The following is a 15,000-nucleotide window of genomic DNA, read 5'->3' on the forward strand; positions in this document are numbered from 1 at the left end:
AAAGTATGCCAAAAATGGGGGGAGCATTGGTCATGTGCACATGCGTGATGGGCTTGTGCACATTGCATTTTGGGTGTGGCATGCCCATACACGACCGCCCTGCTCTGCCCCCAGTTTTGGCACGCGAGCCAAAAAAGGTTCGCCATCATTGGTATAGGCCAAACAGTTACAGATGTATTTTCAGCAGTCTGATTAACCAAGTGTTTGTTATGCTTATAACAGTTTGCAATTCCCCCCCCCTTAATTCCCCCCCCCTTAAAATTACCAGTTCTTGAGGAGGTCATTTTGCCTGGAATCCCAATTCATTGACCAGGATGTCTGCCTTCTTCTATTCTCTGACCCTTAATGCTTAATGGAGGCAATAGTCTCAAAGTTAAGAACTTGTTTTAGGATTAGTAACTACAATAGCCAGTAATGTGACTCTGTAGGTAACAGAGAATCTCCAGCAGGGGTGGGTTTCTGCCAGCGTTACTGCCAGTTTGGTCCACGTGTGTGCACAGTTGCCTGTAAATAGGTCTGTGCCAGAGGTGGGTTCCTACCAGTTCAGACTGGTTTGGCTGAGTAGGTAGTAACTCAGCCTGCGACACCCCTGAACTGGTTTTATCGGCGGTGCCATGGGCACCTCCATCTTGTTTTTTGCTTCTGTGCATGTGCAAAACATTTAAAATGTCAAAAAAAAAAAAAAAAACATGCCACAGTGACCGGGGAACCAGTTTGGGGGCACCTAGCGGTTCGGCAACCCAGTCACAATTTCCAATACCGGTTTGCCCAAACCGGTGCGAACCAGTAGCAACCAGCTCTGATCTTCAGTGCTTTCATCTTCTGATACGTTCTTCAAAAAGAATCTATCCTGGGTAGCAATGACAAGGCAGTTTTGTTTGGTTTTAACATAGTGTATTGTGTGACTGTATCCAAATGTTATTTAACTGACAAGTTGATTTGATTGGTTATGTGCCACATCAAGTCATCTCTGACTGCTAGTGACCACATATATTTCCTCCATAACGATGTATTCTTAACTTGGTCTTTCAGGACTTCCTATGGTGCACTTGTCACCTCTCACTAAGTCCATCCACTTTGGTGCTGACCATCCCTTCTCTTTCATTCCTCTTTTCCCAGAATTAGAGCTGATAAACCATTGTTTAAAAACTGTATGCTTTATTGTGATTTGTAAACTCAGTTTTTGCAGTATATCCGTATTTTTCGGAGTATAAGATGCACCTTTTTCCCTCAAAAAAGAGGCTGAAAATCTGGGTGCATCTTATACATTGAAGTTTTTGCCTCCCAAAGCCCTGCCCCCTTCACCAAAATGGCTGTGCATAGCCTTATGGAGGCTTTCAGAGAGCTCCTGGGGGCTGGGGAGGGCAGAAATGAGCAAAAAACAGGCCCTTTTTTTGCTCAATTTTGCCCCCGCCCCCGCCCGAGGAGCACTCTTTAAGCCTCCATAAGGCAATCCATGCCCTTTTTTTGATGAAAAATGGGCTATTTTGGGCTCATTTTTGGGGGGGTGCAGGAGCATCTACAAGCCTCCTAAAGGCTATTCATGCCCTTTTTTGCAAAAAATGGGCAATTTTGGGGAGGTTTGCAGAGTGTAAAAACTTTTTTTTTCAAAATTGCCTCTTCAAAGCCTTGGTGCATCTTATACTCCGGTCTATCTTATATTCCGAAAAATATGGTATGTCCTGTATGGAAAGGGAAACTCTTGCAGGTGTTTCCAGTAGTTCATCTTAATTTTCCAATGGCAGACAAAGAATTGTTAATAAATGGCCATTTTTGATCCAGCTCCTTATTTGAAACAGTTTCAGATAGGTGGGTGCTTGGATATGCAAAGAGAAGTCTTTTAATTTTAAGTTGGAGGGAAGAGAAATGGGTTACCATGGAAAGAAACTGTCTTACCCCAGTCTTACTCCTCTCTTCTGGATAAGATGTTTCAACATCATGAAACACCATAAAGGTTAGAAAAATGCTGATTTTATTCATTTACAGAAAACTCTGGGCTCTTTGTACATTTCCTTTCCTTTACTGGATTTTTTTAATTTTCTTTCTTAATAGGAAAATAATTCAGAGAAAAACATAAAGGCTGCTTCCCTTCATACATTTTATTTTATTTTTAAATGTTTTTATTAAACAGGTTTTTCCCCCATTTTTTAAACACAAATATCATTTTTGCAAAATTTCCACATCGGTAAGCCTCCATTATACTTTTTTTATCCATACATGTATATCTTTATATCTCTATCTCTATCTCTATCTCTATCTCTGTCTATCTGTCCATCTATTATACTTATATTTCTTCTATACATATTACTCTTTCAATGTACTTATTTCTATACAATACATCTTATATCTATCTATGTACATATATTCCTCTTATAACTATTATTCTGTACTATTTTATATGCAACATATCTTACATTTCCCTCCTCTTATTAATTATGCAGTTTTATTATTGTTTTCTAATTTCATACATTTTAAAGTGTGTGTTCAATTCCTTTCCCAATTCATGGGATAGCCAGGTGATTTTGCTATTTTTATATCTGTCATCATGCTTTATTTCCTTTTTGTGATTCCCCCACCCCCACCCCCCAGAGATAGTTCCACTTAAACAGAAAGTTGCAGTAGAGGAATGTAGTTCTTCAGAGGGCGGTGAGGGGACTTTCTATATTTCTTTATTCCTTTAAAGTCCACAGGTGAAGCTGAATTGATCAGCGATCTTTGGTTTACTTCCCCAAACACAAATGCCCTTATGACCATGTGTCTTGTAACAATATGTACAAAATATATTCATTTAACACTTGGATTGTGGATTAATATCTTCTCTGTTCTTCTGTCTTTTTTACCAGTTTCCCTGTCCTGAAAGCATGGGAACAGGGATAGGACTTTCTTATTTTAATGGATTTTATGCAAGATACCCATGTTGGTAGTTTCATAGGTATACTGCATCCAACCCAAAAGCAGACAACCAAGAGATCAGAGGTTTCACATAGTTTTACTGACCTCTTTTGCCATTCCATCGTGCCACAAAGTACCTCCTGTCTGGGGGTGGGTTTCAAAATTTTTTACTATCTATTCTGTGGGTGTGGCTTATTTTGCGGGCATGATTTGGTGGGCATGTGACTGGGTGGGCATGACCAACTTGATGTCACTCACCAGGAGATGGATTGGATAAAATATGGCAAAGCTCACTTAACAACACTCTTGCTTAGTAACCAAAAATTTGGGCTCAACTGTAGTCATAAGTCAAGGACTATCTCTGCCTTCCTCTGCATGGCAGCCTTGTCCTAGTAAACTCCTTCTCCTTTCTGGCAATTTTCCTCTCTGTGAGAGGCACCAAAATAATCCAGACAATGTAAGGTTTCCTGCTGCAGCAGGAGGTTGGACTAGATGACCTCTGAGTAGTCTTCTAGCCCTAAATTGCTGTGCTGTTTTTCTTTCTTTCTTTCCTTGTTTCCTTCCTTTCTTTCCTTTCTTTCCTTTCTTTCCTTTCTTTCCTTTCTTTCCTTTCTTTCCTTTCTTTCCTTTCTTTCCTTTCTTTCTTCCTTCCTTCCTTCCCTCCCTCCCTCCCTCCCTCCCTCTGTGGCAAGTAACCAATCCATCCCTCCAAATAAAATATTACTCCCAGAAAGGCTCATTCCACATTCCTGCCAGATAGAGATAATGAGCCTGTATAAAGTTTGGCTCCATTCACAAGCAGGGAATCATCCAAACCCTTTTAGAAACACAAAGCCCATATTGCATGAACTCCAAAACTTCAAAAACATAGAACTAAGCATCCTACCTTTTATCCAGTTTCAACAGACCCAGAAACAAACTTCTGGATGTTACTTTGCAAACCTTCTTCTGAGCAGCTTTTCAATTTAAAGCAGGTTTCATTTTAAAGTTTGCAGCATTAAGACTTGTGGACTTCAACTCCCAGAATTCCACAGCCAGGCATATTCAGTTTTGATTTAAAGTGACAGCATTTGTTTTTCTCCTTTGCTGAATCTCCCAGCTGAAAAGTGAGTTTCCTTCCTCCTTCCTTCCTTCCTTCCTTCCTTCCTTCCTTCCTTCCTTCCTTCCTTCCTTCCTCCCTCTATCTCTCTTTTTTCTTTCTCGCTTCTCTTCCTCCCTCCCTCCCTCCTTCCCTCCCTCCCTTCCTCTCTCTTTTATTTTTAAAGCTTTTTTTGCCTTGCCTGAACCGGTAGGGGGGATTTTTTTTTTAAAAAAAAAAGCTTCTGATGGGAGAACAAGTTTGGGGGCGTGGCCAGACCACCATTACTACTGGTGCTATCCGGTACACCACAGTTTCACTACCTCTTCTGGCATACCGTACCGGGAGGAACCCACCTCTGCTCCTGTCATGTTAGGAAGCTCACAGTGGTAGTCTTCGACTTACGACCACAATTCTGCCCAACATTTCGGTTGCTGATTAAGATGATTCTTAAGTGAGTTTTCCACCCTTTTACAAGCTTTCTTGTTGTAGTCGTTAAATGAATCATTGCAGTTGTGAATGAATCTGGCTTCCCCATGAACTTTGATTGTCAGAAGGTTGCAAAAGGACACTACAACTATCATAAATGCATCCCGGTGGCCAACAGTGGTGGTATTCAAAAAAATTTACTACCAGTTCTGTGGGCATGGGTTGGTGAGTGTGTTGTGACATGGTGTGGATTGGTGGGCGTGGCAGGGGAAGGATACTGCAAAATCCCCATTTCCTCCCGATCAGCTGAGACTCCATAGGCAGAGAATAGATGGGGGTAGAGCCAGTCAGAGCAGGTCTCCAAACTATTCAAAATTTCTGCTACTGGTTCTCCAGAACTGGTCAGAACCTGCTGAATACCACCTCTGGTGACCAAGCATCCAAATTTTGATCATGTGACTGCAGGGATGCTACAACGGTTGTAAGTGTGAAAAATGGTCATAGATGCCTTTATTCCGTGCTGTTGTAACTTTGAATGATGACTAAATGAATGGTTGTAAATCAAGGACTTCTCGAGAACCATTTTTTTTAAAAAAAATTCCCTGGGTTGTTTCTTTTTGCTTTCTTTGATGGTAAACCTAGGAAGCCAATAATCATTATGAAGTACTAGCAAATTAAACGCTGAATTTCAGGCTGCTCTTTTACTCAGCACAAAGCATTTATGCTTGATGATGCAGAGAGCCAACTTTCAAAGGAGTTGTGGTGCTCACATAGCATTTCTAGACTCTGACTTTAAATCTTATGGCATTCCTTCTGCAGATTTTAATCAACCTCTGCGGAGTCTCTCTTCCCTCAGGCATTTGATAGATTCCTGGCTTGAGCTCCCCCCTGCCCTCAGCTAGTCCAGCTCCTGACATGACTCCAGTCTTAAGCCTCCTGACTTGATCCAACTGACAGGTGGTTCCTTCAGACAGACCTCCTTTTTGGCTCCACAACTGGGCTAGTATTTCCTTGGGAGTTTTGTTCTTTGCTCTCTTACTATTTCCTTGCTTGGGAGATACCCTTGCATCTGCCGTCCTCTTAGAACGGGCTCTCCCACCCCCCTCACAGCTGTTAGCCCGAGGAACAAGCTTCCCTTTCTTTGATATCCATCTTCTTGCCCCCATTGGTGGAATTTTGATTTCCTCTCTATTCCCCAATTCTTATTTTGCAGAGGGAACTGACCTCGCCTGCACCCACTTTCCCAGCTGAATTCTGTGAGCCGTTTCTACAACTGCTATAGCAGTAATAAAGTTTCCTTGTCAGAATCTTGCTATGACTTTTAAATAGATGAAAGGCGGTTAAGTCACATATTACTCCTTTCCCATAGCATCCTTTGTGAGGAGTTTGAGCTGTGTGGCTAAATTGTTATTATCAGATTCCCCTGCTGGTGTACAAACCAAAGTTTTGGGATAGTCCAAATAGATACATGCATAAATATTTGGCTTTATTTAATCTTACCTGGCTCATGCATTTATATTTTGCTTTATTTAATCTTACCTGGCACATGCTCCAATTAAGACTCAACGATTTTTGCTTCTTACAAAAGCAAAGTTTTACAATTATACATATTTTTTTCCTGATACCAACCTTCCCTATCTCTTGTAATACTTGGAGATAAATCTATATTTGAATTAAACTCCAGATTGAAACCTGTGCTGAAGGTGTATACAGTCTTTCCGCAATTATTCCCTTTTGTATTTTCATTAGTGTAATTTTATCTTAGCAAGGTACAGTAGTAGTCTGCTTGGTAAATAGGATCATGCATCTTAAGGAGTTTAAACTAGGTAGACAGTTCAGTATTAAATGAGGGTAAATAAACTGCTGAGACCTGATCTCCTGCACTAATGGGATTAGTTTTCCTGCAGGCCAAGTTCATCACAAGCGTCTGGGGTTTAATTCAACTATAGACCTTTCCATAAGGAAGTCATGGAAAATAAAGGAGGAGTGACAAATAGATCTGAAGTGGTCCCTGGGGATCTGTTTAAATGTAAACAGAGATTATTGAGGTCAAGTCTGCAATTTGTTCCTTCATGTAATCATGTTTCTAAAGTAGGTTTTGAGGTGCTAATGATTATAATATAATAATTAATAGAGTAAAACTATACAAAACTTTTCTAAATTTAACAGCCAGAAGATTCATAAGCCACTCCTACTACTTCTTGACCTAGAGTTTAAATTCTCAATATGCATGTCAAGAAGTCAACTTTATCAGACTCAACAGAACTATGTTAGGAGTAAAATACATTCAGTGCTTCACTGGAAATAAAACTATATCTAATCTGATATAAATCAAATCTGATTAGAATAGAAAATAGAGAATCACTATTTTCCTTCAGTTCAAGGCAACTATTCATTCTGCTTCATGCAGTAAAGGTACAGATTGTGAAAGTTGAATTCTGCTGCTAGCTTCTTAGAATCTTAGGTTGGAATTAATATTTAATTACTGGTTTATTACATTTACTGTATATTCCACCACAATAACTCTTGGTGGTTTGTATCTAAAATGGCAATACTTTAAAAAGAATGGAAACACTGATAATTCCTTTATATTTACCATATAAATATATGCATCAAGGGTCTGAGATTTGTTTTAGGTCTGTTTCATGTTTGCACATGGCAACTTTTTTCTTATTGTGTATGAACAGTAATAGAATTTATTTTTTGGTGCTTTTGTTCTGCATAACAATGACTCATATTTGCATCTCATGAAACTATGCAACAGAACTGAGTAATAGTGAACCAATCTATGTGCCTTCATCAGATGGTAGTTGTTGGAGGATGTAAAGTCAAGCAGGGTCATTCCTGGTTAGTATTGGCATAGGATACCCCCAGAGAACCCAGGGTTGAAGGCTGGACCTGGAAGTTAAACAAACATTTAGGAAGACGGCAGGGGTGGGTTGCTGTTGACATTATTGCCGGTTCTGCACTCTCACCAAACGTAAAATGTTAAAAAAGGGGGGGGGATTATTTCTGCAATGAAAATTGTTCTGCACATGCACAGAATCGAAAATCAAGATGGCAGCACTATAGGCGAACTGATTCGGGGGCAAGGCAGGCCTGGGTCACTGCTGGTTCCAGCGACCCAGGCTACCAAATTACTACCGGTTCGTCCGAACCGGTCCAAACCGGTAGGAACCCACTTCTGGAAGACGGTAACAGCCAGATACTTTTGTACAACAGTCCAGAAAACTATGCAGATGTCTCTGTGGTGTCCATAAGGTCTGAGCTTAACTCATGTCTTCCAGACTAGATTAGATACTAGTATCAGTACTAGAATAATATAAACAAGTAGCTCTGGGGATTGTCCTTCCCATGGCTCAAGTCCAATTAGATGGGCCTTGTGTAGCCACTTATGGCTGTTTGGGTCCACTGCACTCCATTTGAAGGTCATTGGAAATGGTGATTCGTGTTACTGTATTTGAAAATCAAAGGATCCTAGCATCATAATAGCTTGCCCTTCCATTACTCAGGCAGATAGGAGTAGTATCTTTGGTTATAGCCAGTATGCTTATGAGCTTGCATGTGTGTTTATAATCCTAGCCCAATGTTTTTATTCCTTGCTTCCAGGGTTTTCTGGATGCTGCTATACTGAGGTGCTAATAATAGCAGAGTGACAGCTGCTATGTGAGGATAAAAACAATCCTAGACACAGTTCTGCCACCCCCCCCCTTGTCTTTTTGTAGCTTCCTTGCAGACCAAGCAAGAGGTGTACTGAAGCAAAATATAATCTGACCTGCAAAGATATGTTCTATAATCAAGTATATTTGGAAATGTTTTGATCCGAGTGCCTTACTGACTCAACCATGTGCAAATAATACCCGACAAAGTTTGCTATCCCCTGGGATGCCCAGAGATCTCTTGGTCGGCTGCTTTATTCTGCAGTGATTTTTTCTTTCAGGGTTGCTTGCCTCTGTCATACTTCTGCTTTTGCAAGCCTTTGCTTTGTCTAAGCTATTCTCCTTCTGGCTAAATTTGTTTTATTGATCTAAGATGAGATACATGATTGGAGTGGGAGAAGAAGAAGCAGAACATGGAGCAATAAAGCTTTCCAAAAATAATATTGAGTCAGTTGTGGAAACTCTCTTCCAGATAAACATTAGATAAATGAACATCTTCTTACTATTTGGTTACTGGACACCTGATTCTTTTATTGATTCTTTTTCTGATTCCACACTGACTATATATACAGCTAAATCTAGTCCAGAGATTGCTCTGGTTACCAATACCCCTGCTGGTTTAATTTTTTTTTAAAGGAGAATTTATTCAGCAAAACAAAATATAGGGGTTTAAGATATTGGATAACAATGCTGTGTCTAATGAGTCAGGCTGTAATTCCTAGTTTTGCATAGTATACACCATCCATTATCTATCTGACTCAGCCAGTGAAGGGAGTTATGTGCATTCTTTATCTATGGAAACTTGGCCTTTCAAGTCAAGGAAAATGCTTTCAAGGGTGGCTCTTTTACAGTGAATTACAGTCCTAAATTAATGAAAGGTCTGTCTGTAGAATATTTGGAAATAGTAATGAATGGGGGACTGTTAACTGACAGTGTAATAATTGAGGATGATCTTGGAAAGAAAAGCTGGGGTTTAGAAGTTGCACTGATATAGTGACTAAACATACTGACTTTCCCACCAACATAAGAAAACTTTTGTCTCAGAAAAAAGTATAGACTTACAAGAGACAATCTTTGACATTAAGTCAATAGTAATATGGTCCTTTTAAGGAACAATGGGACTATGACTTTGATACAGTTTAATTTTCCATGTTCGATGTGAATTAGAAACATACAAATATTGTCATAAATACTTCTGAATATATGTGGTTACATCCATGCATATAGCCAGAATCTGGTTCACTGACAAATGCGCGCTCGACAAAAGTGCGCTGACGAAACCGCGCCGAGAAAACCGTGAGGTCAAAATCGCACCGACAAATGCACGCAGAAGCGCGCCTTCAACAAACAACTAATAACAACCTAATAATCCTAACCCTAATCTTAACCCTAACCCTAACCCTAAACCTAACCCTAAACCTAACCCTAAACCTAACCCTGAACCTAACCCTAACCCTAACCCTAACCCTAACCCTTACCTTAACTTAAATCGTGCTTTTGTGGGTGCGGTTTTATCAGCGCGTTGTTGTGGGCACGTTTATGACGTTACGGTTTTCTCACCGCGCTTTTGTCGGCGTGCTTTTGTCGTGCGTGCATTTGTCGGGTCACGCCAGAATCTCTTGCAACTATGGGTAGCATTTTAATATTTCTTTGAAACCTTTTGAGGACAAATGGACATTTCAGTGTGCGCATACACAAGGTTGCCTGAGTTTGCGCATTGTTTAAAGCTCTTCAAATTGATTCCATGGTAGCAATATATTATTATTTTTCTCAGCCGTAAATACAATTTTTCCACTTGAGAATTGACTTTTTCCCAGATTGCATATCCATCACCATTATTGTGCATTTACTTTCGGAACATATAATATAAAAATAATTTTTTAAAAGTTTTCCACAGCCTGATATTTTATAGCTTCTACACGAGGCTACATATGAAGGGCACATGGTGGCTCAGTGGCTAAGATGCTGAGCTTGTCAATCAGGAAAGTTGGCAGTTTGGCAGTTTGAATCCCTAGAACCCCGTAAAGGAGTGAGCTCCCGTTACTTGTCCCAGCTTCTGCCAACCTAGCAGTTCGAAAGCACGTAAAAAATGCAAGTAGAAAAATAGGGATCATCTTTGGTTGGAAGGTAACTGTTCCGTGTGCCTTTGGCATTTAGTCATGCTGGCTATGTGACCAGGGAGACGTCTTTGGACAGTGCTGGCTCTTCGGCTTTGAAATGTAGATGAGCACCGCCCCCTAGAGTCGGGAATGACTACCACATATGTTCGAGGGAAACCTTTACCTTTACATATGAGGCTGTTTTTGAGGCCCTACAGTGTTTTTTTTCTTTTTTCTTTCTAGGTTTACACAAGCTAAAACTGATGTGGTTCTTTTTTAACAGGTTGCCTGTACATTTGCCTAGCTGTGTCAGAAGATTCTGGTACCGAAGGTCTGAGCTCAACTTCTTTGGCAGACTTCATAAAATTGTCCCACTTTAAGTCTCTGGATTCCAGCGAACAGACCAACCTAGAATTATCAGAGTCCGATTTTGGTCCTGGTGCCCTGCAAGTCTCACCTGGTTCAGGCTTTTTCAGTGAGGAAAAGGAAGACTCCAAGGTCCTCCAATCTCAGTATTTATGGGAAGAAGGTGGAGACAGCAATGATTCCAGTGTGTATATGGGGCCAGCAGCAGGTAACCAATCTTTTCGCTATTTTCTTCTAAGTTTTGTTAGACTTTTTTGTTGTTAAAAAAAAAATGGGGCTTGGGGTTTTTAAAACAGCTTTTCCAAATCATGTATTTTTAGAGGGAAATTAATTTAGAAGTTTCAGGTCGGAAGTTTTTAGCCTTATCATCGTGGTGCAAAAGATTACGGTATTGACATAATGGTATAGTAATAATAATGGTATTAGAAGCTTCTGAGAAGTAAGTAATAGTAACCTGAGTTGCTTTCCCAACTTTCTCTTAGAAAGGATCGTCCCACCTGGTAACCAAATCTGTTTCAATGCTAAATTCTGATGGAAATGAATCTAAACCTCCATTGCATTTAAGAATTCTTGGGGTTTAGCAGTTTTCAAGTGGGACACTGTCTAGGAAAGTTACTTCAGGTACAGTTTTGCAGTTATTATGTAAATCATCTGAGTATAATTATGGTTTTCTCAGAAGTGGTATCATTATGAATTATTTTACTGGGTTTGATCCTTCTTGTTAAGATGAATTTATAATTAAATCCAGCTGATCTTCTTACTTGTTGTAATAAACCCTTAGGAGCAAGTGTTGAACAAATGCCTATGCATATCATGAAACCTTATAGAACAAAATTCATTCAAAAGAATCCAATGAAAGTGTTCTCTGCACAGAACAACTGACCCAATAAAACTACAGAATCTAAATAATTATAAATGCTTAGAATTTTTCCCCTTCCAAATTTTGTGCAAATGCAGCATAATGATCTACTGAGGATTCTGCTAAATTTTGTCAGACTAATCTTATTGCATTCTTTGACAAAGTGACAAAATTAGTGGACCAGAGGAATACCATCGATATAGTTTACTTGGACTTCAGTAAGGCATTTGATAAGGTAGACCATAACCTACTACTAGATAAAGTAGAAGAATGTGGGTTGGACAGCATCACCACCAGATGGATTCGTAACTGGCTGACCAACCGCACTCAATGTGTAGTCCTCAATGGAACTGCATCTACATGGAGGGAGGTATGCAGTAGAGTACCCCAAGGCTCTGTTTTAGGTACTCTTCAACATCTTCATCAATGATTTGGATGAGAGAATAAATTGGGACTAGGGGAGACATGATAGCAGTATTCCAATATCTCAAGGGATTGCCACAAAGAAGAGGGAATCAAACTATTCTCCAAGGCACCTGAGGGTAGAACAAGAAGTAATGGGTGGAAACTAATCAAGGAAAAAAGCAACTTTCCTGACAGTTAGAACAATTAATCAGTGGAACAGCTTGCCTCCAGAAGTTGTGAATGTCCCAACACTAGAAGTCTTTAAGAAGATGTTGGATAGCCATTTGTCTGAAATGGTATAAGGTTTCCTTCCTAGGCAGGGTGTTGGACTAGAAGACCTCCAAGGTCCCTTCCAACTCTGCTATTGTATTGTATAAATCACTTGTTTGACTAAACCCCAAGAAATCTAAATCTCTTGGAAAAACTAAGAACTGTGGGATTTTTCCCCTCCTCTGTCAGCCTTGAATTGGCTTGATAATGAACTTTTGCTAGGATTAAATTACCTCCACCTGTGTTTCAATCAGTACCCATCTTTCTTCATTGGTCACAATGTGAATAATTATCAGAAAGTTGAATGTTCTCTGCAAAGTGGGCACAGGGGCCGTCCTGTTGGCCCTTTCTGCATTTAAAATGATCTGTATTTCTACTGGACTGTCCTTCTCCCTAAGCCTATTTGATAGACTCTGTCAATAGTTCCATCTTAGTCTATGGAGAAACATCACTTATGTAAGTTTAAATCAAAACTAAAGTGCAAAAACCAAAAAGTCTAGCAGCTATTCATGTCACGCTGGTAAGTAGTTGGGAAAAATCTGTGTTTGTCCTGTGAAATCCTATTTTAACCAGGTCAGTTTTGGCCTGTATGTTGAAGTCTCCCAGAACTAGCATTTAGGGATCTTCAGCTGTAGAGTATTGCCATCAGTTCAGGTAGAAAGACTCATGAATAACAAATTGAGACACTTTTAAAATCCCAAACAAGTTGTCCTGAAAACTTATTATGGGCTACAAGTGGAGAAAAAAATGAATTCCTGTAGACTTCAACAATTCTCTCTCCCCAACCTCTAGATTTGTCTCAATGGCAAATTGAGCGTATCTCATTTTCAGTCCATACTAATAGATATAATAAAGTCATCTGCATGGGGAAAGGTAAATCAACATAGTATGCAGCCCATTCTTTGGAATAAAGAATGCTTTGGGAAAAAATTGCAACCAGGAAACAAATTTTAAAAACCTTTGATGAAAAGAAGACAATAGTGATATAACCAAAACGTCATGATAATGCTTTGTAGGAAATGAATGCATCAATGAAACATAGCAGTTGTATATCAAGTGCCAAGCAATATAAATAATGGAAAGAATTTGGCGCTAGGGGTTTTGAAAGAACATGGGATAATTTTATTGCCTCAGTCCAAGGACCATCTACTCCAGCATTTGTTATTTACAATGTCCAACTAGATGATTCTGTTCATAAGCAGGAGATGGAAATGTAATTCTTTTCTATCACTGTGGCTCTGGATGATACTCCCAACTCAGAGATAACAATGCATTTTCAGAATTAATGGCCCTTGACGGACCTTTCCTTTGTCAATTCATTTAATCCTCTTTGAAAACCATCATCATATTTTTGACAATAAATTGCACACGTTAATGATGAAAGCTCTCACTGAGGACAAAAGAGTTACTTAAAGAAAGTAAAGCTGTGAAAGCCATTTCATTATCACTGACATTCGAAGGAAGAGGCATTGTTGCCTGTATATTAATTACATTGAGTGGGCATTTATAATTTTTCTAAACATTCTGATGATTAATCAAGGGACTGAGCAAATTGACTCTAGGTTCACTTACCTTGAGTTGAGCCTAGTCCTGAGTGAAATTACTTGGACAAAAATTTATCTTCTTCAATGAAGTTAACTCTTGAATGAGTGAGCAGCCTTCAAGCCTTTTTAAAATGTACTTTTGCAAAAAAATTAAGTAATATATTCAAATTTTGCCCAGCAATATTTACATGCCATACTTTAGAAGACAAATTCTTATGCAGCCAATGAATCCTTAAATGAATCCTTCGTTAAGAACTACAAGATTACATCTTCAATTAATTTAATCTAGTAATCTCATTTAATCTATTAAGTAAACAAAATAAAACAACCAGAATAAATTAATTGATATTAAGTAGAATACAATTTATTTATTTATAATGATGATCTTGAAAAGTAACCTTTTTTTCTTTCACAGAAAGAATCATTTATAGCAACTAATATTCTTCTGACTGTGTTATTAAATACATATTACCTTATAATCAGACTCCAAGGTAACTGGAGTCGAGTTATATTTCTTTATGTATAGCATTATGCTCCAAAGATAGCTGCCGTTTGAAGAAGATATTTTCTTTGTTTTTGCCTGATTTTTCTCTTTTGGTTTTAATGTTTTTATATAAAAATAATCAGTAGCACTGGATACTATTCTTGGGCTTGTAAGAGTAGGATATTCTTCTTTCAAAAAGATTCTTGACCGAAATCTCCAGCCAGTCTTGCATCTTGGAAAGCTGGTAAATAACACAGGATACCACTGACATAGCAGTCAATGTTCCTACTGACTGACCCCACCAAAGCAAGCATGCTTGAGACCTTCCAATCGCTGAATGCAAAACTTTATTGAGTAGATCATTTTGGCACTGCTGAAGGCAAAACCAGCTCTACCTAATTCCTGTGCAAACTCACATAATGACAGGATAGATTTCTTCCTCCCCCCTCGTAGTGCAGGTCACATTGTCCAATGGAGCATTATGAGAAAAAGTCTCTGGTCTTGGAGAACACCTGTCAGTGTCCTTGGCTCTCATAGTTCTTCTTGAAGTCTGGAGCCTGCATTCCATTTCACCCTTCCCTTCCCCTTTGGTTCTTTGGCAATCTGAGAAATAATAATAGTGGCAACAGCATAAGCATACTTCGAATTTGACAGTAGCTTTTCAATTTCAGTCTTTCTAATACAATGTACTATTTTTATTAAACTGTCATATGTCTTTTTTCCTTGGAATGTATTGCTGCTTCAGAAGCATTTAGTAGAAACTTAAAAAAAAAAGTCCAGCTATTCCAATGTTCCTTTTATTCACAGAAACCACTTCTCTCTTCTTCTGGTTCTCCAGGGATGGGGAAAGTAGAAAACCAAAGTCAAGATGGTTGCCCCAATAGCCACATGATTGACCCCTCCCTCCATTTTTAC

At 39.1% G+C, this 15,000-nt stretch overlaps 1 protein-coding gene across 1 annotated transcript in view; it reads left to right on the forward strand.

Annotated features, from left to right (window-relative positions):
* PODXL2 (podocalyxin like 2) overlaps positions 1 to 15,000 on the forward strand; it is a 59,054-nt gene that overhangs the window by 16,853 nt on the left and 27,201 nt on the right. Inside the window, exon 2 of the mRNA XM_087708977.1 lies at positions 10,441 to 10,731. Within this exon, the coding sequence (XP_087565103.1) occupies positions 10,441 to 10,731 (291 nt within the window). The remainder of the gene's footprint in view (positions 1 to 10,440; positions 10,732 to 15,000) is intronic.

This window comes from Thamnophis sirtalis, unplaced genomic scaffold (genome assembly GCF_051295495.1).
Source record: "Thamnophis sirtalis isolate CommonGarterSnake01/CBP01778 unplaced genomic scaffold, rThaSir2_p1.2 scaffold_3, whole genome shotgun sequence".
Lineage (NCBI taxonomy): Eukaryota > Metazoa > Chordata > Lepidosauria > Squamata > Natricidae > Thamnophis > Thamnophis sirtalis.